General features: G+C 36.5%; 1 protein-coding gene and 1 long non-coding RNA gene across 2 annotated transcripts in view; one reads left to right on the top strand and one right to left on the bottom strand.

The window, feature by feature from the left end:
- The first annotated feature begins 665 nt into the window (after nucleotides 1–665).
- LOC121315393 (serum response factor-binding protein 1-like) overlaps nucleotides 666–22149 on the top strand; it is a 50808-nt gene continuing 29324 nt past the window's right edge. Inside the window, exons 1-3 of the mRNA XM_041249450.1 lie at nucleotides 666–785; nucleotides 11980–12068; nucleotides 16431–16503. Of these exons, the coding sequence (XP_041105384.1) occupies nucleotides 756–785; nucleotides 11980–12068; nucleotides 16431–16503 (192 nt within the window). The 5' untranslated portion in view covers nucleotides 666–755. The remainder of the gene's footprint in view (nucleotides 786–11979; nucleotides 12069–16430; nucleotides 16504–22149) is intronic.
- On the bottom strand, nucleotides 9428–19860 carry LOC121315413. Its single transcript, XR_005950261.1, has 3 exons — nucleotides 18128–19860; nucleotides 15475–15543; nucleotides 9428–9955 (listed from the first exon to the last, which is right to left on the bottom strand). It is a non-coding gene; the product is annotated as an uncharacterized LOC121315413 (long non-coding RNA).

Raw genomic sequence — 22149 nt, forward strand, 5'->3', positions numbered from 1 at the left:
AGCTGGGCTTCTGTCATTTTGAGTTAGGGAGGTATGTGTCTATCATAAATCAAAGGTTTACTTTGTGCAGGTATACACACCTTTATAAGTATGTATGGTACTGTAACTCATTCAGCATTGGTAGTTATTAATGGAAAATATTTTACATATTTTTAACTAGGCGATGGTTATCTACTGAGGGACACCAAAATATTTACTAAGCGAGGTTGCTGGTTATCAGGAAATTCCCCATTCCCAGTTGTACTGCGTTGCTAGAAGAAAAGAAGAACATTTCAGGATACCACACTACCTGTGAGAGGTCTTGCACATTTAAATAGTTTGCACATTTGTGTATAGGAGGTGAATGTCTATCAGTGTTCAAACAATAACATAAATTAAAACACAGGTACACGAAACGCGTGTAAACCAGGCTGCAAATCACAAGAACATGAAATCTGACCTCATTCGTGAATATGGACAGGTAATATCTTACCGTTATGTGTTTTGTTTCTCAGCAAAAACACATCATACACTATTTTTTTCCCAATTTGCATAATTCAATCAGTCGTGCCTTTATAGAGTTTGTCTCCTGTGCCCTACCGTAGTGAAGTTGGTGGCGCATGCGTGGAACTGCCTGGAAGCTGGTCGGTCTATAACAGCAGAGTTGCTGTGTGTAGTTAATAAAGTTTATCAATACGTTGTTTACAGGCATTTTAAAGCAAACAAAACAAGAATCATTATTATTGTAATTACTGACAAAGAGCAGAAGAAAGAGAATGGCGCAAGTGCTAAATTTGAACAACGAGGTACGTTTGAAACTACAGTAGGCTAACTGCAGTAACTTTTAAGAATGTAAGCCATAGGTTATCTTTTAACAGCAAGACTTTGATTCTAGAATCTTCTTTTTTTTCCTTCATTTTCTGAAACGGCAGTTCTGTTACTCCATGACTTGCTGGTCCTCATACTGTAACTTTATAGAATTAGACTGGTAGAGTTTGCGTGGTTGACGCTCTGTCCACTCACGTGTGCAGTGCACAGAACACACAAGTAGACTATATTATCACAACCGTATTAGGATGGGAAGATATATCTTGTAAAATTGTATGACTTATATTGATACAGAAAGGGGCATTTTTTTAACGATGGCTCGTTTCACATTATTACAGGCGTTGCCCACGTAAAACGTACGGTTTCACGGACACATTGTTTATCGGTAACTATTTGTTGCAATCTCAAACCCTATCTCTCATTTTTTTCACACATTCATTTACTTAATATGTAGAAACCATTTTAAAATGTGTACCGTTTAAGCTGAATTTAACTCCTTATAATAATTTTAATTGTACTACTATCGAATTTAGCAAGCAAGTGTACCTCACGTAGCGTTTCAGGTCTGTTTAAAAATAGAAAATACGGTAATTACAACAAAGTGGTTTTTACAACATTTGGCCACCAGGTGGTATGGTATGTGTTCAGTACAACCTCATAATAAAACATAACATAAGTGTCTGCTATGGATCACTGGTACAGTCGCCTGAAAAATTATACAAGTGACAAACTGCAAACCAGCTCCGTAACGTATGCGTGTGTGATGATGCTCAAATGTCAGCTACTTGAAAGAACACAGGTTATTTTCAAAAGTAGCAGTGTCTGTCTTTGTGAACGACGTTCGGGTTGGTTTTTTTCTAAGATAAATGGGGACGATACAAGTTATTTGAAACATGATATGTGTGTGTGTGTGTGTGTGTGTGTGTGTGTGTGTGTGTATATATATATATATATATATATATATATATATATATATATATATATATATATGTGTGTGTGTGTGTGTGTGCATTAGGGTGCACTGTGTTGCTATCTAACTGGAAAGAATGAAGATGCTAATTCTGGGACTGCAGCCAAATGAGCAGTTTGTAATTCCGAAAAAGTACCAAGCATTTAAGTGATCCTGAAATGTAGGAAACAGCACAGAAAGATCTAATGCATCTTACAAGTATTATTATTACTTATATGGATGCGATCCTGTTAATTTAACATCATGTTTCTGATTCACCCATGTTTTCAACAGCACATATACAGTATATGTGCATAGCACCCTTTTGGTCCATTGATATTGCCACAGTTGTTTCACTGAAGAGTGTACCCATGGGCCTCTCCTTCACAGCCTGTTCTGGTCCATACCATTTTTTTTTTTTTTTTTTTTTATGGGGGAGTGGGAAAATCTGGATGGAAAGCGTGGACTTTTTCTATGTGTTGTTAGACACCAGAACTTTTTTAAAATGTATTGTTGCTAAATTAACCATGTCATGAAACCTATAATGTATCAATCCTTTCTGGAATGGTAGTCACATTTCTACTCCTGTTTGAGCATAGTGTTTTTAAAAAGAAATCTCTTTTTACATTACAGATGTTGCTGCAGTACAGCAGGGGGCATTATGATTCAAAATACACACGTCTATTACCATGCCTTGCTTTCTGTAGTATGTGTAACTAAGGTATTAGTACTAAAACTGTTAGACATGTCTTATCAATTTGTTAGTCCTGTCATTCAGATTATGTGTCCTGCAGAGAGGAACAAACATTGGAAAACATTTGTGTTCCCATCATTTGTGTTCCCATATCCATGGGAACACACAAACACTACGTTTAATGGTCAAATAAGGTTTAGAATACTTATTATAAATACCCCTGTAATTTTAATGTAAGGTTCACTGTATGCTGTACATCTTAAAGGTCATCCTAGGAAACCTACAGTGCAGTGCTTGTCTACATTTAAGCCACAGCTCACTCCCATTTTTTTTTAAGTTCTTTTTGATCTGACCATTCAGGCCACATTGACTTTTAATCTTGTGTAATTTGGAAATATTTTGTAACTAAACAGTAGTAATCTGAAACCTACTGTAATTAGAATCCCTGCTAGAAAAAGTATCTACAGTATCTACAGTAGGAAATGTTTGCATCCAATAAGTTGACTTGGTATGTCTGTATTCCAAAACAACCTGCAGTTTTCTGTTTTTAACTTGATGGATAGGCTTGTGGTGTTTTTATTCATTAACCCACTGACCACAGGCAACGTAAATATAATTTTGTAGTTTGCATGACCATTCAGAAGAAAACAGGACTGACTTAATTACTGTATAATCATATCCCTTACGAAAAAGGTACCTTGTTTCAGCTTATTTTTGTCTTCCAAGAGGAGTCACTTAATTATATACCAATATTTAGACCAGTACTTTTGTTCAACAGTTAGTTTACATATACAGTAGTTGCAAAACTCAATTTATTTCAGTTTTTTATAAAGTATATAGAACCACTTGTTCATTCTTGAAGCTATATATCATAACCTTAGGCTATATGGAGGCAGTGTGTCTGTCCATCTGTCTGTTTGAGTTTTATATAGCTGCTTGTCCAATTCTGTCAAGATTACATTTACATCTAGGTAAATGTTTTTGCAAATTGTGATTAAACTTTTAAAGGACATTCAAGTTATTAGGTGTATTAAAATCTGGAGGTATGCACTGCATGTCTGTATAACATACATGTATGGTAGTTAGGCCATGTACAGAGGCTCTCAAAGGTATTCACACACACACACACACACACACACACCCCTTTGGACTTTTCCACAGTTTATTGTCTTACAACATGGAATCAGAATGGATTTAATTAGGAGTTTTTGCCACTGATCAACACAAAAAAAGTCCATAATGTCAAAGTGAAAAATAAAATCTACAAATTGTTCTAAATTAATTACAAATGTAAAACAGAAAATAATTGATTGCATAAGTATTAACCCCCTTTGCTATGAAATACCTAAATAAGCTCTGGTGCAACCAATTGTCTTTAGAAGTCACATAATTAGTTGAGTGGAGTCCATCTGTGTGCAATTAAGGTGTTTCACATTATTTCAGGTTAAATATACCTGTCTCTGGGAGGTTCCACAGTTGGTTGGTACATTTCCTAACAAAAACTACATCATGAAGATGAAGGAAAATTCTAAGCAAATCCGGAGTAAGGTTCTTCAAAAGCACCAATCAGGGGTAGGATACAAGAATATTTCCAAGGCATTGAATATCCCCCGGAGCACAGTAAAGTCGATTATTAAGAAATGGAGAGAATATGGCACAACTGTGAATCTGTCTAGAACAGGCCAGCCTCAAAAACTGAGTATCCAGGGCGAGAAAGGCTCTAGTCAGGGAGGCTACCAAGAGGCCTATGGCAACTCTAAAGGAGTTAGTCTATCATGGCTGAGCTGGGAGACACTGTGCATATGGCAACAAAAGCCCGGGTGCTTCACAAAACTGGCCTTTATGGGAGACTGGCAAAAAGAAAGCCATTGTTGAAAAAAAACTAACATCAAATGTCGGATAGAGTTTGCAGAAGGCATGTGGGAGACTGAGACCAAGTGGAAGAAGATTCTATGGTCTGATGAGACCAAGATGGAGCTTTTTGGCCTCAACGCTAAGCGCTATGTTTGGTGCAAGCATAATACTGCATATCATCCTCAGAACACCATCCCTACCGTGAAGCATGGTGGTAGCAGCATCATGCGATGGGGATGCTTCTCTGTGTCAGGGCCTGGAAAGCTCGTGAAGATAGAGGGCAAAATGGATACAGCAAAGTACAGAGAAATCCTGGAGGAAAACCTGCTGACGTCGGCAAGAGACCTGGGACTTTGGAGAAGATTCATCTTCCAGCAGGACAATGAGCCCAAACATAAAGCCAAAGCCAAAACTTAAAAACAAAAAGGTCAGTGTCCTGGAGAGGCCCAGTCAAAGTCCGGACCTCAATCCACTTGAGAATATGTGGAAAGAGTTGAAAATTGCTGTTCACCAGAGGTCTCTCAACTTGACGGAGCTTGAGCAATTTTGCAAAGAAGAATGGGCAAAAATTGTAGTGTCCAGATGTGCAAAGCTGGTAGAGACTTATCAAAATAGGCTCATTGCTGTAATTGCTGCCAAATGTGCCTCTACCAAATGTTGACTCAAGGGGGTGAATACTTATGCAATCAATGATTTTCTGTTTTGTATCTGTAATTAATTTAGAACAATTTGTTGATTTTATTTTTCACTTTGACATTATGGACTTTTTTTGTGTTAATCAGTGGCAAAAACTCCTAATTAAATCCATTTTGATTCCATGTTGTAACACAATAAAATGTGGAAAAGTCCAAGGTGGGTGAATACTTTTGAGAGCCCTTGTATTTACAGTATACAGTGCAGACCCTTTATAACACTATAGTGAGGAACCATAATTGCAAGACTCTGCTATTGATGTTCCGCCTTTATAACGAATATGAAAGGGCTACTGTAAATGCATAATGGAACAAATGAGAGCCTCGACTCTACCGTGTTATAACTGATTCCGCAGTACAACAGGGCGCATTATAACGGGCGAAGACTGTATTTCTTGGAGGAGGTTGCATTAATTTTGATCTGAAATAGTGAATCAGTTTCAAGAACTGCTCCGTAAGAACTTTCCCAGACACTAGCAAGTATTGCTGGCATGGTTGTGAGGGAAAAGTAAACAACAAGCTTTCTGGTTTTGCTTTCTATGATTGAAACATACATTGCTATAGAAAAAAAATACACAATCTGCATCGCTTAATTTATTGTATAGTATATTGGACTCAATGCAACAGTTAAAGAGTAAGTAGCGGGGTTCCAGAAAATATAGTGGTATACATCCACACATGTTGCTACAACTGTTTAAATAATGTACCTGTAATCTTTCTTTTCATTAACATCCTGACAGCTTATTTTAAAGTCTGTTTCAAAGCTCTTTTCAAAATGCCTGCTTTAGTGCACTGGGGTTTGAGATCTGTCCTCTACAACGCTTCAAAAAAAAAAAACAAAAAAAAAAAAAACATACATGCTCTGACTTTTCTCTTCCATATTGCTATGTTACCTGTTTGACAGTGTGGACAATAATCCTTACACTATCATTGCACTACAGCAGACATATTTCAAATATGCGTACTTGTGTTCTTTCGATACTAATATACAGTAATAGTGATGTATTTAGTGAGAACTGTAATTGCATTTAGTATTATTATCATCTGCTTGAATGTGAAATAGCCTGTTATATCCATTCCAAGTTCTGGCACATATAAAACTGTTGCCACATCATCTGGAACCTGTTTTGTAATAGAAATGCAGACTGAACGCTTCTGTACAAAGCAGGTTTTTTGGTGCTTTTTTAAAATAAAACAAATCGATTTGACTATTTATGAATACATAAATATAGCAACTTGTTTATCATTGGGGCATCCTGTAAATGTGAGCTGCAGTATGTGAACTTCAATAATATAGCAATGGAGTTCGCCAAAGAAATTCCCCTCACTCATTCAAGTCATTATTTTGTTACTTTTCTTTCTTTGATTTCCTATTCCTGTGTCAGTCCAAACACACAAAGTTGTTAATTAGGAATACTTTGATTTTTATAGTGTGTTCAATTTGGGACCCCATATAGAATCACTTTGGCGCATATGATTAGTGATGGGGCAGGCGCTCTATAACGGGGCAAGACATGTCTTCAGAATACCATTTCAGTGCAGTTTTTTTCTACGTCTTCACTCCATTTATACACCACAGAATAGAGGCAATCGACGTTTGTGCTTGCACTCGCATTTGTGCTGTGAGCAGAGATTTAGTGTATAGACAGTAAGAGTTTTAGATGTTTGTGTTAATAAAAGGTTTTTAAAACATACTTTTCATCTTTTCCTTTGAGAAGCTATATTTATAGGTAGTAAATGAAAAAATATTTAAATCTGATTTTTTTTTTTTTTTTTTTTTTTTTTTTTAATCATGGTTTAAGTCAGTGATTTAAATCAGGCAACCCTGATATAATGTCCTCTTTAAAATATTTTGACTAGTGTTTCTTTTTGCATTTAACATCTGGTGTAATGTAAAACAGTCAGTTGTACTGAACTTGGATCTCTTCCAAATTCCAGCGCTTATAAAAGTGCCACATCATCTGCTGCCTGTTTTGTAGTGGCCAATAATTCTGTTAAAGTATATATTTACAAATGTGTTTTTGAGATTGTAAACTGTTACTATGGGGCTTAAAGCATGTGTATGTTACACAAACAAAACATAATGTTGCTATTGCCAATACTTTCAAAGATTGCTTCCTATAACACACTGCGCCTTTTTATATGAACACATGTGGCGGGCCACGTAGGCCTGTTTAGATGCTGTTACGAAATCAAATGTCTGTGGTTCTTTGGTAGGCTAGCATATAATAAAGGGCAAACAATGCTGTTGTATGATGTGGTCACTGAACTGCATAGGAACAGTGTTTCAATTCTAAATGTTACTTGGCTATAAAGTGTGTGTATATCTCCTCTCTCTCTCTCTCTATATATATGTGTGTGTGTATATATATATATATATATATATATATAGTTAGAATGTGTGTGCACTAGGGTTAAGTTGATAAAAACATAAAGAAAGCTGATGTTGAAAAGTAATGTGATTAAAAAATAAAGTAGTACTGAGTATTCTGACAATACATGCGGTCAGGTACCCCCCCGCCCTGCTCTTCCTTCTCTGTCCAGTCGCCGCGAGACAGCAGCTTATCATCTCACACCCCTTGTTCAGTGTTATTCTGCTCACTGGACTTTAACACCCTAAACTAAACTTGCCAAATACTGGTTTTACCAATTTCTTATCTTAGCCCTGAACCACTCCCATGGCGGTTGCTAATTGTCGTATTATAGGCCCTTAACTATTATAGTTAAGGGCGTTTACCAGCATAACCATCTTTTTCCCTTGGGGGTTGTGTTATCTTTAATTTGTGCTGGTTATTCTGCTTTTCTACTAATTTTACTTATTCTGCAAATCCGCACATTTTTATGCAGTGCTTACAAGCTTCTCATCATGTGATACAACACAGACGTTTAATTTTCCAACCCTATTTTAGACATGTTTGTGTGACTGTAGTTACAAGTGAAGGTCCTTTGGCTGAACGTACAGGATTTTTCCATCCTGTTTCTTCCTTTGAACTGTGTGGGCCGTTTCTTGCCGCAGCTGAGTTTAGTTGAAACCTACTAACATCACCCCTTTATACAGGGCCGATTTAGCAAAGCCTCTGCAAAAACTGTTTCTCATATTTTAAACTCAATTTCATGTTCTTTCATGTTATCCATCTGTCACAAAGACGGCTGTAGTGGGTGACGTCAGACAGGGACCAACACAGAATAGACAGACGTGCTGTTTGGTGAAGCTGAGCGTTGGTTGCTTTTGCACGTTTTTTCAATGCCGCACTTCTTGTCATAAAAGAACATGGATGTGCCTTCGGTGACAATAGAATATAAAACCGTGCTGTACAATGTATTGTTTAATTTTTATATTCCGAGGTAACCTTCGTGCTTATAGGCTGTAGACTTTTTACCAGAACTGAATTCTTTCTCAGCAACTTTCTTTGTCACAGCTGCACCGAAGTAATGTTCCTTTTTAAATAATTGGATTTCTATTTAACCTGCTGATTTTATGACTTTCCAGTCAAAAAAAATATGTTTAAGGTTGGACCAAGAATTGAATTCTGGACCCAACTAATAGTGTTTTGAATGCAGTAACTTTGCAGTATTATGTATTAAACAGTACCATGCATTATCCTTTAGCAGCTACAATATAGTATATTTCACGATTAAACACATTTTGGAGAAATACCGTATTAGTTCAATTTGGCGCCGGAGCATTTATTTTAAATTGATCAAAATGACTGCGGCACTTAAGAGGGCGGCGATTATTGATAACACTGAATTTCAAACGCTGCAATATTTTATTACATGATTTACGACATTTTAGAAGTATCGCGGTTGCTTAATTTTCTGTAATACGTTAGCCTACCTGCATGTAGCAGTGTGTGTGTCTAATCTACTTTGACTACAGTACATTTCATCGATGACGGTTACCGTGAACCTATTAGGTGGGAGTTGGAATCACCTGTGAATCAGGAGTGTGTATTGGTTGTTAAGGGACGGGGCAATGCTGCAGTTAATTCCAAGAGTGTGACGTAGATGTTTTTCTGCACCAAAAATTACCTCAGAATATCAGTGTGATTTAAGGTACAAACTACAATATATCCTACTCGTGTTTTTTTTTTTTTTTTTTTTTTTTTTTTTTTTTTTTTTTTCACTAACTTGCTTGTTTGTAATTTCTGTGCAAGAGAACCCGAAACTACATATTTTCATAGATAGTAAACACATTGTTTTTATTTGCACAGGATTGAGTACAGGAATTACAATTGAACTAAAAACAAAAGGTCAAAACCACCTATAAGAACTAAAGAAGGACTACTGTCCTGTATGTAGTTTATCTTGCATTTTATTTCAGAACGCTACTACAATAAAATAAAACGTGCTTACTATGTCTCTGTGTGTGCATTGGTTTGTAATTTACATGCTAGATTGAGGCTCCCTTCTCTTCGGGTGGTGTAACATGTACATAGTCAGTGTTTCGTGTTTATTTATTTACTGTGTGTGTTTTAGTCGGGTGCAGAAGAAAAGAAAAAATACCATAATGTTTCATTATTGCTAGCGACGTTTATTTGAGGGTGGCCTCTATTATATAGCTGATATATGACTGCGTCCTCAATATGAGGACGTCTTTAATTCGAGGGTGGCGCCAAATTGGTATGTGTTTAAAAGGGTGAAAGGGAGGTATACAATGTATTAAAATGAAACGGAAATGAATAGCATACAGAAGGTAATTGTTCCAAATTTGAAATAGATTATCATCACTCCTAGGAATATTTATTAACTGCAACTCCTCTGCCTAACTTTTTTTAAATTTATTTTGGAAACACATGACTTCGAGTTAGTCAAGATTAGTCGACTGAAAACATCTATCAAACTGGTCTCAAGCTGTCGATTTCTGGTGTTGGTATGCGGAGCACAGCAGCTGGCGTCAAAAATGAAAAATAGAGGAGTGTGAGGATGGAGTGTTCAAAACGAAGTTGTGTTGAATACCTGCGAAATAAAAATAAAACATTTTAGTTTAAGAAGCAGGTACGCTAATATATTACACTATGTAACACCATTTTTGTTCCTGGGTAGTAAGTGTTATTTCCTAATTGCTTATGCCGCAAAAGTATAGAAAATGGCTATTATTCCCCACAAACTTTGCTTTTTTGACCAGGACAGTGATATTTCAAAATATCACTATTTCCTATTTCCAATGGGAAAACAGGCAAATGTGTGTCTTTTCGTTCACATAAAGTCAGATTTACAGTATAATCGTAAATCTCGAGAAACTACTCACTTCTAAATCTTTTGTAGTCATTTTTGTATTGCTTTAGTATAAATACATGTTAATTTGGATTCATATGTTGTTTTTTTCTGACTTTGTGAACGAAAAGACACACATTTGCCACATTTGACACACAAAGTTTTCTCATTGGAAATAGTGATGTTTTGAAATATCACTGTCCTGCTCACAAAAGCAAAGTTTGTGGGGAATAATAGCCATTTTCTGTACTTTTGAGGCATAAGCAATTAGGAAATAACACTTACTACCCAGGAACAAAAAAAAAAAAATAATTTGTTACACAGTGTTATTATTATTGTTATTGCTGCTTTTTTAATCAATTGTACCTCCAATGAGTCCCAGCCTTTGTCTGAAAGTTCTGAACTGGTTACCTAGCAAACAGTTTGCCATGTTAGCGAGATGCACTTCTGTAGTCTGACTTTTTTTTTTTGTGAAGGGAGTTCAAAAAGTTGCGTTATGTCAAACAATTGACAGTTTTCTGAGGGAAAGTGTTGGAAACGGGAGTAATGAGGGGGAGTCGAGTGGCACTGCAGCAAAAGAAGTGCTAACAATAAGAACCCGATCAGCAGTAAAAAAAAAAAAAAAAAAACCTGAAAAGCTTGTGCTAAATGGCTTGGTTTACGTGGTTTCATGGCAGATATTTTTGACTGTTTAAATATTCTTAACACATCACTCCAAGGACAAGATATATTTGTCTTTTCTCTCACTGAGAAAATCGAAAGCTGGATCAAACTCCTCTCATTGTGGTACCGCGTAAATCGTGACAGCCTAGAAGCATTTGTAATTTTTTTTTTTTTTTTTTATGTTGGCTGTAAAAAACATTGTTGTGTGGTCATTTTTACTGCTAGAACTAGGTGGTCACAGTGCAGCAAAGTTTGTGAACTGCTGCTCTATGATAACAGATGACATTTTAGTTCATCTTTTGAGTACAATGGTTTAATTTTTTTTAAACTAAGATGTTTTAGTTCAGTAGTTGCGGGGAAAGTTTATTAAAGGTGGAGTTTATTTGTTGTCATTTCAGGCAATGAAAAAATGTTATTTCCGATTTCCTATTAAACGATATTTGCATCCCTACTTTTTTGTGTGTATGAATGTCACACATGGTTAAGGGTTTTAAATTGAATAGCAAAGCTGTGAAAGATGCCTTGTCTGTAGCTGTTTAGCTAACCTCATACAGTACAGTACAGTAAGAGATCTCTAGTTTGATCTTTTGGGAACAAATAGTGTCAGTTTCTGATTAAGCTTTGCTAGCTTACAGGGTACCTTTTTTTCACTAACCAGTAGAGCTGCCAACTGTAACTTCTTAATTGTGCAGTTGTTATTTAAATCTAAAATGTTAAAGTGTAAAGATCAAAATGACTGAGCATTTGCTGTAAAAGATGATTAAATGATTAACAATTTCTCAAGTATGCGTCTACACTCTTGCTCCAAGAATAATATGAAAACGTCGCTGGCTGGGAATGCCTTGCCTTTTCATGCTTTGTTTTTGTTCAGGCTTCAGACACATCTCAAGAGCTTTTGGCTTGTTCCATTTCCTTTGAAGATTGTCAGCTTTTTTTATTAGGGCAATAAATGCAGCTAACCAAACTCATAGGAGAAGGGGCCACAGTATACAGTATCTGTCTCACAGTGGTTAATGTCAAGTTATAGTGTGCAGTTGAGTATGTGATTTACTGTATGTAGGAAATGTTAAATTTGGTTTCTTTTTGCTTTTTTTTTTAACCAGGTTGTGAAGATGAGAAAAGATATAAAGAAGGCCAGAGCACTGATCATCCGGAAGTTAACAAGGCACATCACCAAACTAAAGTCGAAAAAGTTAGTGACTTGTTATCTATTTTGTATTTATTTATTTTGTTATGTTTTATTTAACACTTGGAAGCTGTTCACTTGCTCTAAACATCTTGTTTACTGAATGGCTATAATTTTAGTAATTTCCCTGCTGGATTTTTTTTTTTAACCAGGGATTTCCTCCAAGTTTCCGCCAGTCACTAAACAAAATTTAAAATGGCCTTTTTTTTAATTTTTTTTTAGGAAGGCCATTTGAGCTTCACGTAGCTTGTTTACAATGGGGTCCTGGAAAATACAGCAGCAGGATACAGGTTTCAAAATAAAAATAATAAAAACACATAATGACAAAATAACACACAAAGTGCACTTTACATTTACACAGCACATACACAAGTCCTGTTTAAGTACTGGAACAACAGTTTTTCTGAACTACATGTCAGATCTGAATCCTGCGGGTAACAGGTTTCAGTCTGTAGCAGCAGAAAAAACTAAAGAATTTCTTCCAGGAGCACTTTTTACAGATGGTGTATTTAAGTATTTTGTGCCATAGACATTACATAGGCTGTATTTACAGGTAAACTCATGAAACAAACTGTTTAAATAAACTAGTAATGTTATGTTCACCTTTAAAAAGAATCAGATTCCAGTGATAATTCCTTCTGTTAGCAGGTGGTAGCAAACTGAATCTAGAATACAAGCTGCAATGATGCTCTAGCGGAGTACATGGAAGTACAAACCTACAAATTGTATTATACATTGTATCGATCATCTTCAGTGATTCTTTACTAGCAGTCCTGTAGGTCACATCATTATAGTCTAGAATAGGGAACACAAGTTGTTGGGCTAATTTAAACCTTGCCGTAAAGCTTAAACAGTGGCGCTGAACATACAATACTCCAAGCTTCCTACTGATGTTACTACATACATCTTTAAGGTGTTTTTCAAATTTAAGAGTTGTGTCAATGTATAAACCCCTAGATATTTGTGTCAACTCTCCAATGGTGTAGTATTACATGTAACAATAGAAACATTTGAAGTAGTATTTTTAATCATTTTCTCCGAACCAAATAGCATGATATTTGTCTTTTTCATTTAAGGTCAGACCATTTTCATTAAACCATTTTTGAAGTTCAAGAAAATCGCTCTGTAGTATCTTAGATAAGTCATGGATATTATCAGAACTACACTAAACCACAGTATCTTTTACAAAGAATTGCCCTTTTTATCAGTCAAAAACCATATGCTTTCATCACTAGAAAGGAAGTCAGTAATCCCCTGAAGGAGAAATGTTAAATGTTCTGTCTCAGCCATTTGCCAAAGTCTCGTGTGACTTCCATTTTGCATGTGTCCCTGGTTACTCAGCTGTGGCTATTAGTAAGAAAGCTGGTTACCAGTCTCACGGGTGAAACCGAAATATGTTTTACATTAAAATTAAACATTGTCTGGGGGTCTCTTTCTACCTGTCTGAGACTTGAGTAAACATGGTTGGAAAGAAAAGGGAGCAATGTTTTAAAACTTATTTTTCCAACCTGCTACACTTCATTATAATCAGGGCTTCACATAACTTTCATCATTAGGTTCCAGCAGAAATGGTTTGGTACGCACCAAAATTAGGGGTCATCGCCCAAGTTGCTATCTAGCAATAGCTCCACCTCCACCTCCGACAGTTCAAAGAATTGGGTGGAGACCACAACAATAGTTTCTGAATGTTTAAGCAGGAGTTCATATTGCTGGTTATTACAATTTTTACCAAATCATCAATTAGTTTCCTATGTATTTCAGTATCCTACCATATTGCCTCGTGCAGATTCAAAAACCGAAACACTTCGTCACTTTATTAGTGTTGTTAAACACATTATTTTGATGGTACAACGGTATTTATATAAGGATATAACTGAGGGCAAATATATATTATTATAAGTAAAATGGTTAAGTAAATGTATTTTTTTTAACTTCCATTTAAATATAACAGCTTTCAAACATCGACACCTCCTCTCACCATCTCTCAGTTTGGGCAGCGAAGCGTCAGCAAGCTTCCTTAATGCCACTCCCCATAACTCAGTCCCTCTTCTCTGAATGGACGGCTTCATAGAGATCCCTGCTATCATTGGTTGTTTCAAGTACCCTGTGGCAAAGCGTAAGCCTTGCACATGGGGAAATATGTAGTTTATTGTATGTTTTTGTGTTAATATTGATTTAATTAATTGTTTAGCTACTGTGGTGCTCCGCTGGGGACGATTACCCGTGTACGTGGAGCAGCAGCTGAAAGCAATCAGCTATTCCAGCAGGCGGGTGGGCGTGTCTCAGCAGAGCATCAGTATAAAAGCATGGCGATCACTGTGATCGGGGCTGCTGCAAGGCCTGCTGTTTTCACGGCACCTTTGATTTATAATTTGTTATACTGTGTTTTATTTTTCATTTTTTGTACAGCTTGATGTACTAGTCCTTTGTGCGTTACCATCGCTGGTAACATCACATGACCACCTTTATTTTACTTTAGTTTTCTGTCTGTTTATTAATAAATCCTGCGCGCCGGCGTTTCAACATCAACACCACGTCTGGCTCTCTGTATGCTTGAACAGCGGCTACCCACACGCGTGACACAAGGAAGACCCTGTCACATACCCATTAAAAGAAAATTATGATCTTATGTCTGGAATGGTTCTACCTATCACTCTCAAATTAATAGCGCTAGCAGGGAGGGACTGGAGTTAAATTGGAACCCTCCCGGAGATCGTTGACAGAGCTTGGGAAAAATCCAGAGGTTAGGCAGGTATGGCTCACCTTGCAAGCGTGAACAACCTCACTGCCTCTATGAAAACTGTTTTGCTGTTAAATGTACTGACGATAAGCCTTTGCGTCTTGAACAATATGAAAGTCCACATTTTTCTTTATTGGTTCGCATGCGTACCAGTATGTGAACCTCTGATTTATAATGGTTATTCTTAACACATGTACTGTACTAACTATTTTACTTAAATTTGGAACATTGTAGAGCAGCCCCTTTATTACCCATATTGACTTTTCAGAATATTTAGTTGTGTCTTTCAACACATTTCTATAATCCAAGATGCTACAGCATGTGTGAAGTCTGTGTTTTTTTTTTTTCTTTTTTTTTTTTTAAAGTAAGTTTCACGTATTTATGGCAGATTCCAACCTAAAAAAGAAAAAGGATCTGGGAAAGAATGTTCTGTACGTCATTAGAAAATGGGTCAGAGATTTCCTTTAACCTGATTGGTCAATATGAGGTCCCTAATCTTTGATAAAGGACCTCCTAATTATTTAGGGAAATATAAAGCATTTTTGTGCTTCATGGGGGCAGCATTCCACACTGTCTGGCTGCCATACCGTCATCAATCTCCTGTAAATGTATTTCAATGTAATATATTTTTTAAATCTATACTAGTCAGTCATATTTAGGGCAATAACTTACTTTCGTTTAAATGTAATCCATTCAGCTGTTTTTCCATATGGTACTGTTTTTGCAGCGACAGGTCATTCCCTAAAAAAAAAAAAAAAAAAAAAAAAAAAATCAAGGGGGGAAACTAATAAGTCAAGTTTATTAGGAGACATTCTGATGTAGAAACCTCATCACTTTAAAGTTGCTGTGAAAGTGACTAGTAAGAAACACCTCTTTATTATAGATTGTGAAATGAACAGTAAAACACTCTGTGGCTGCTATCAAACTTAAGAGTACTGTCATGATCCATATATAGATATTCCAACTTCTATTTTAAGTTATGTTATGATTTTGCCTTACATTTAACTTCAAGGCTTGTCTTTCTGTGCTCATTAACATGGCATTTGGTGACAACCTCGTTATCCAGAAGACCTGTTTATAAACACAGATTCCATTTTTTTGCATGGGGGGAGTGTTATCGTTTTTATTGGTTAAAACCAGAAATTAGAAGCCCTAATTATTTATTTTATGTACTGTATTGCACCAAAGAAGGTCCTTGGCAAGTGTTATGGCTATTGAACAAGCAATTCTCTGGGAAATTTGCAAAGTGTGACAAGTGTTAGTACATAAAGAATTTTCATATGTGTCCTGGTGGAGGATAAGATGTTGTTGTAGTGAGGTGACCAGAACTACAATAAATAAAATGTCCCTTAAAATTAAATGTTAGCTCTGTACGCTCTACCACAGGGCTTTTTATTTTTTATTTTTTGGCTCCAATACTGCACAGCCTCTTGGCAGTGCATTCTATATCAATGCTTGTTTTGTTTTATCCAGAGTTGGTTATGCCTTTTTCGGCAATGGGATTACACTGGATGGTATGCAACAATTTACAGATGAATACATTATATGTTATCAGAGTTGTGCCCACTTTAACATTTATTTCCCAGCAGATTCTAATTTTACTTTAAGATGTGTTCTTGTTCTTGCAGGGGTAATGCAGAGGAAGTTGAAAAGAACCAAAGACGAGCAGGCAGGTTGTTAGAAGAAATCCATGCTATGAAGGTAAAACAAAAAAGATACACTAAAGGCTGCCCATGTGATTTTTCACTGGGTGTCAAGATCCTTTCGCAGCGACATGACCCTACACACCAGAAGCGACACAGCAGCAATGCAACGGGTTTTGAAAACTGGCAGATCAGTACAACTACAGGACGGGAAGTTAAGGTCATGAAGGATAAGACAATGTTGCCTTCGTTGGGCGGGAATATTCAGGGGCACCAAGGCAGACTAGGGGACAAAAAGACAAAACATTAATCCAACTCAAGGGCACCAAGGCGATTTCATTCTCCTTCATAAAACAACAAAAAAGAAATTCAGAGCGCCTATACGTTGATGGAATTTGAATTCAAACAAACATACATCAATTTTTTCTGAGTGATTCACACACAAATTGTTACAAAAGTAAGTCACTTCTCCATTGTAAAAATAAAATGGTATTTAAAAAAAAAAAAAAAAAAAAAAATCTAATTTTAACCCTTTGCGTATCATTTATTCAGCGCCTGTCAGGCACGTCGGGTCCAGTTTATTTTCATATGCACTGTTTATTTTACACACGCCGTTTTAAATTTTTTTTCCCCCAAGTAAAACTGGTTTAAAGGGTATTTCAGTGCTAAGCGACATCAGTACTGCATCTCCAGCCAAGCCCCACCCCGTGTTTGCTGTATTTTTCACATAACTCTATAGATGTGCATACTGATAAATCCTCTCCTGATCACTTGTTTTATCACCAAACTCCTCAATAATGCGATCCAAGTCATTATTGTATTAATATAACATCTCAAAAAACCTCTGCAAATGTCTGTGATATTCTTTGAGCGCTGGATGCGGAAGCAGCTACCTCCTTTGTTTATGTCTGGTTATCTTTGTATGGCGGAGCTGCCAGGGCTATTGCTCACAAGCCCCCTTCCCCCCACCCCCCCTGTTTCATATCGGTCTCACTCAGCCATTGAATGGTGTTCTCGGCTTTTTCCGGAGAAAAAACGACTAGAGACCTGTGCTTTACGTCTTTTCAATGATGTCAGACAGGGTCCAACATTGGACCGCAAAGGGTTAAAACAACAAACTTTTTATAATGAGAATTTACATAGAGTAATTTGGCAAAAAATAAATATTCAGGGTATTTTTTTACTAAAGTCAGTCACACACCACTGACTGATACATGGATTAGACTAGAGAGTTAGGTACAAATAAGCGCTAAGTGAAGGGAAAGTTTAAATAAATAAATAAATAAAATAATTCAAGCAAACTGGCTGAAGGTTTACCCATGGCAGGAGTTTAATAACGATAGTGGTCAGATGAGTTGCTTGGTCTGCAGTCTGCGCAACTGTAGCTTAGAAAACTGTTATTACAAAACCTGTACAAAACACTCGATTCAGTAAAAAAAAATGGTATGCTGTTAAGCATACACATCCTAATCCCTTTGTGAAAGCATGTGTTTTACTAGTTAAAAAGGAGTTAGAATGTGTATTGCACCGTTGTATTTTAAAGTATTGCACTTTAAGCCCATTTTGTAACAGTTCGATTTCATTCTGCCTTCTGCTGTACTGTACTTGACAATTGTAAGTTCACATTAGTATTACTGTAATTATTATTGTCAGGGATGAACTGTTGTGCACCCATTGCTTACCTGAACATTAGGTAATTCCTAGAACACTTCGCTGCCTCTTTAGACGGCTCTTTCTTCCTTCTTTCTTTTTGAATGTTTTGGAGTTGGCGTGGGGCTCACAGACAGAAATCACACAGTGACACTGCCAGTGAACACATGTGATTGAAAGTTCTGGAAGCACGGTCATACTGAGCTCATTCTAACAGCATCCCTCCCTCCATTTGCCCATCATTAACCATTGATACAGTACGTCTCTCGTGGCTTAGTGTTGGGAGGTGCACAGTCAAAAGAATGGCAACAATAAAACATTATGATGAGTCATTCTCACAGGATGAGAGTAGACCGAATTAAGTTGAATTGTGACAGAACGGGCCAGCTGATGCTGAGCAAGTTTGTGAATGGGTTATATAACAGGGAAAATAGATTTTGCATTTACAATGCCTTTCTGCTGAAAAATGTCATTTGTGCAGATGATATTCACGCCCAACTGCATTTATGCTACATCTTGTGCAGCGCACTACCTCGCAGGTTCTCAGCGTCTCTATGGACTGTTTTGTAGCTCCTGCATATGACTGTGTTTCATTAAGCACTTTTGACAATACAGACACTGGGAACCAGCAAATACACTAACAACACTGTTTTTAAGGGGGGGGTAGGAATAAGACATGTTTATAAAGTGTCAATACATTGACATCTGTTGTTGCTGTGCTCCAAACTGTTCTTTTGAGTTCTTGAAAGTGCTTGGAGAAACACAATCATTCCTGCTGAAAAATTAGAACCATATTGAATCTTTTAAAAATAGTAAAGTTAGAAAAGTAACCTGAAATCAATAGTAGATTTAAAAAAATAAATTAAATTGTAGGACAGAGGGTAAGCAATTTGTATTGGTTACACTACGTTTGAAAAGTGTGTCTACACCTTACATGTTTGAATTAATGCATGTTTGCATTTGAACTGTTATGGTTTGCATATATTGATTGAGGTTGACTTTTATGTAGGGGATACAGGAAGTAAGTAAGAAAGAGAGAAACTTGAGTGAGACTTGGAAGCAAGACTTAACAGTTGCACTGTCCCTGTTGCTCGGTACACCTCGTTGTGTACCAAAAAAGGCTTTTGAATTAATGTGTCTGTAATACAAAAGTCTTATACAATCTTCTCAAAGCCACAGGAATTGTTTATCAGAAGCTGTCTCAGAAGAACAGTTACCAGTTGTTTTTGTTGGGATTTGGTAAGGTTAGCAGCAGTTGTTTGTTAACAGGACATAAAATATCACAGACCGGGTTGAACTGTCTTGTACTGCAAGTTGTTCCATGCTCAATTATTTTTTAGGTAAAAATACACATCCTACAGCAATAGGTTATTGAGGAGGTTATGTGCAATTACTTTTCCTGAGTGGGTTTATTTTTTGGTTTATTTTATAAGCATATTTTATTGCCTTTTAGTTCTTGAACAATTAAAAAATGTTTTTGGTGTTGGCACATGAATAATGTACAGTGCAACCCTTTATAACGCTGTAGTCAGGAGTCAGAGTTAAGAGGTTATTTGTGTTCCGCCTTATAATGAGAATACTAGTGTTAGTGTAATGGCATTATGGAGCAAATGGGATCCATGACCGTACTTCCTTATAATCAGTATAACGGGCTGCCATATAAAGGGGGAGCACTGTGTTGAAGTTGAGTATCTTTCCTATAGTCTTGCTTACTGTTTTGTAGGTCCTGTATTATATTCCCCCCCTCCCTCCCCCCTCTACACAAACACGCATATTTTGTGTCCTATTTGTACTTATGCTAACAAATAGCCATTCCTGTACAGTATATGTATTAAATATTTAAATATTGTACCTTAAACTTGTCTGCCTTCAAAAACGCAAGCTAGCTTGATAAAGCATGGTCTGAATCTGCATTTATTAGGGTATTAGTTATTTGTTTATTTTTCAGAATATTTTTGGAATACAGTTTGTTTATTCTGGCATCTATGTTGTGCTTGGTATGTATTTATTAATTCAGCAACTTTATACCTTTTGATAAAATCTTTGGCTTTTAAACCAGTGTATAAGGTAAATATCTTTAAGGTGCTATAAAAGTTTTAAAATATTTTTATTTTGTTCAATGGTTGTAAACAGATTGTCAACCTCTATGAAATTATTTGTCCAGATGGGGTGGGTAGGAAACAGACTGAACCTTGATTTGCATAACCCTAGGCTATTTTTGTACATTATAACTATTTATTGGATTTAGTTTATTGAAAGGGGGAAATTTATATTAAAATAAAATAAATAAACGTTAGAAGTTAAGGTTAGGCGTCAAGAAGCTTGTAATCTGCTTTATCTTTAAGATGCATCAATGCTGGTATAATGGCCATTATTTTCCATTACAAATCAGCAAGTTAATGTGTTAAATTACATTTATTATTATTTGCATCAGTCTAATTGGAGTTGATACACAGACATCTTAAGGTATGGGGCTGAATTGCAAATGAGTCAGTCTGTATACATTTTGTGTATTTCACAAGGCCCTGCTTAAAACCATTTTAGATGGCATCTTCATATTTTCAGTGTTATGGCAATTCTTCGGGCAACATCTAATGGCATTCACACTCTACACAACTGTATTCAGTGATTCTCAAGGTTACGTTTGGTCGTGGGTATTTTCTAAGAAAAAAACGTTGTCAGTAATTATGTCACTATTATACTTGGAAAATAATCTCAGACACTAGTTAAGGCACTGACCTCATATTGGGGTTAAATTAACACTGATCGTGTCTTGGAGACCATGACATTGGCCTACTGCACAGAACAAGAATGTCTGCGTTTATCATATTTTGGGTTCTCATTTCCTGACGTTTCACTTATATTTAAGGGGGACAGCCTGTTTCTTTTGGATGAGTGCTGTGACAGTTTGAGCATTACCACACTAGACCACGGATTATGCTAATTTAATCACTTGTGTGTTGGGTTTTGCCAAGCACAACTGAGTGCTTGTATTAGCTGAATTTTAAAATCACATACTGTAACTACATAACAAAGAGGAACAAAAAACGTCAGGCTTTTCAGAATGTGGACTTTGGCAGTGTTGATCTACTATAGCTTCATGCTTCTCCACGTGCCAGCCTTGTACATTTTTCTGTAATGTTGTTAGTATTTATTATTGAACATTTCCAACCCAAATATTTCTCTAATGTCTAATTTGGCTGTAGAGATTGTTTTTATTTGTATAAACAATGAAGACCCATTCAAAGAATACAGTATCTTTCCTCGATGGTTTAGTATAGCATTACATGTTCATTGACCAAATGTTTAGCATACTTTAAGGAGAAGATGTAGGTATATATTATTTACTCCTTCATGTCCAACACCGACAACTGGAATTTCATTAACAGTCTGGATTCTTCTTGGATAAAAATAAACTTAAAAACGGAATCCCCCGGACATTAATCTGATCTGTACCTTGGAGCTTTGAACGTAAAAACTAAATTTGTAAGACACGTTCAAAATGTCTCAAATCAATAGCAAGTAGGCTGTACTGTCTTCTGTGAAGTAAAATGTACAAGAAGCTTAAAGTAGACAAGCATTCAGACTTGTTCCCTTTCAATTCGAAGACGACCAACTACCATAATTTTGGGATATGCCTGCCGCAGGTCAGGTATTCACTGATCATTTTCTATCAAAGCTGCCGATAGACACTTCTGTGGAGTGATGTCGTCTGTCCCGCCCACCAAGGTATTAAATAATCACTCTGCAGAGATCACAAACCCTTTTGCCTCTCACAACCAGGAGGTAAGGTGGGTATAAACTAACCTCTTCCAGTGGTTGAGTGTCTCTTAAAAAGAGTCCTTCTCTTAGAGTTTTCTGTAGTTCCCTTGCAATTTATTGCTGGAAGTTGGCTTGGGCTACCTCAGCATGCGCACTCGCTGTGCACTGCGTAGTCGGTTGTTGATTACTATTGAAAGTACTGCTTCGCAGTTTCAGAATAAAAAACAAAAAAAAACTCTTAGACTCCAGCTTGCTATAGTGTGTCTGTGTGTGCTACTGCCTTGCAGTACAA

The sequence above is a fragment of the Polyodon spathula genome, chromosome 1 (assembly GCF_017654505.1).
Source record: "Polyodon spathula isolate WHYD16114869_AA chromosome 1, ASM1765450v1, whole genome shotgun sequence".
Lineage (NCBI taxonomy): Eukaryota > Metazoa > Chordata > Actinopteri > Acipenseriformes > Polyodontidae > Polyodon > Polyodon spathula.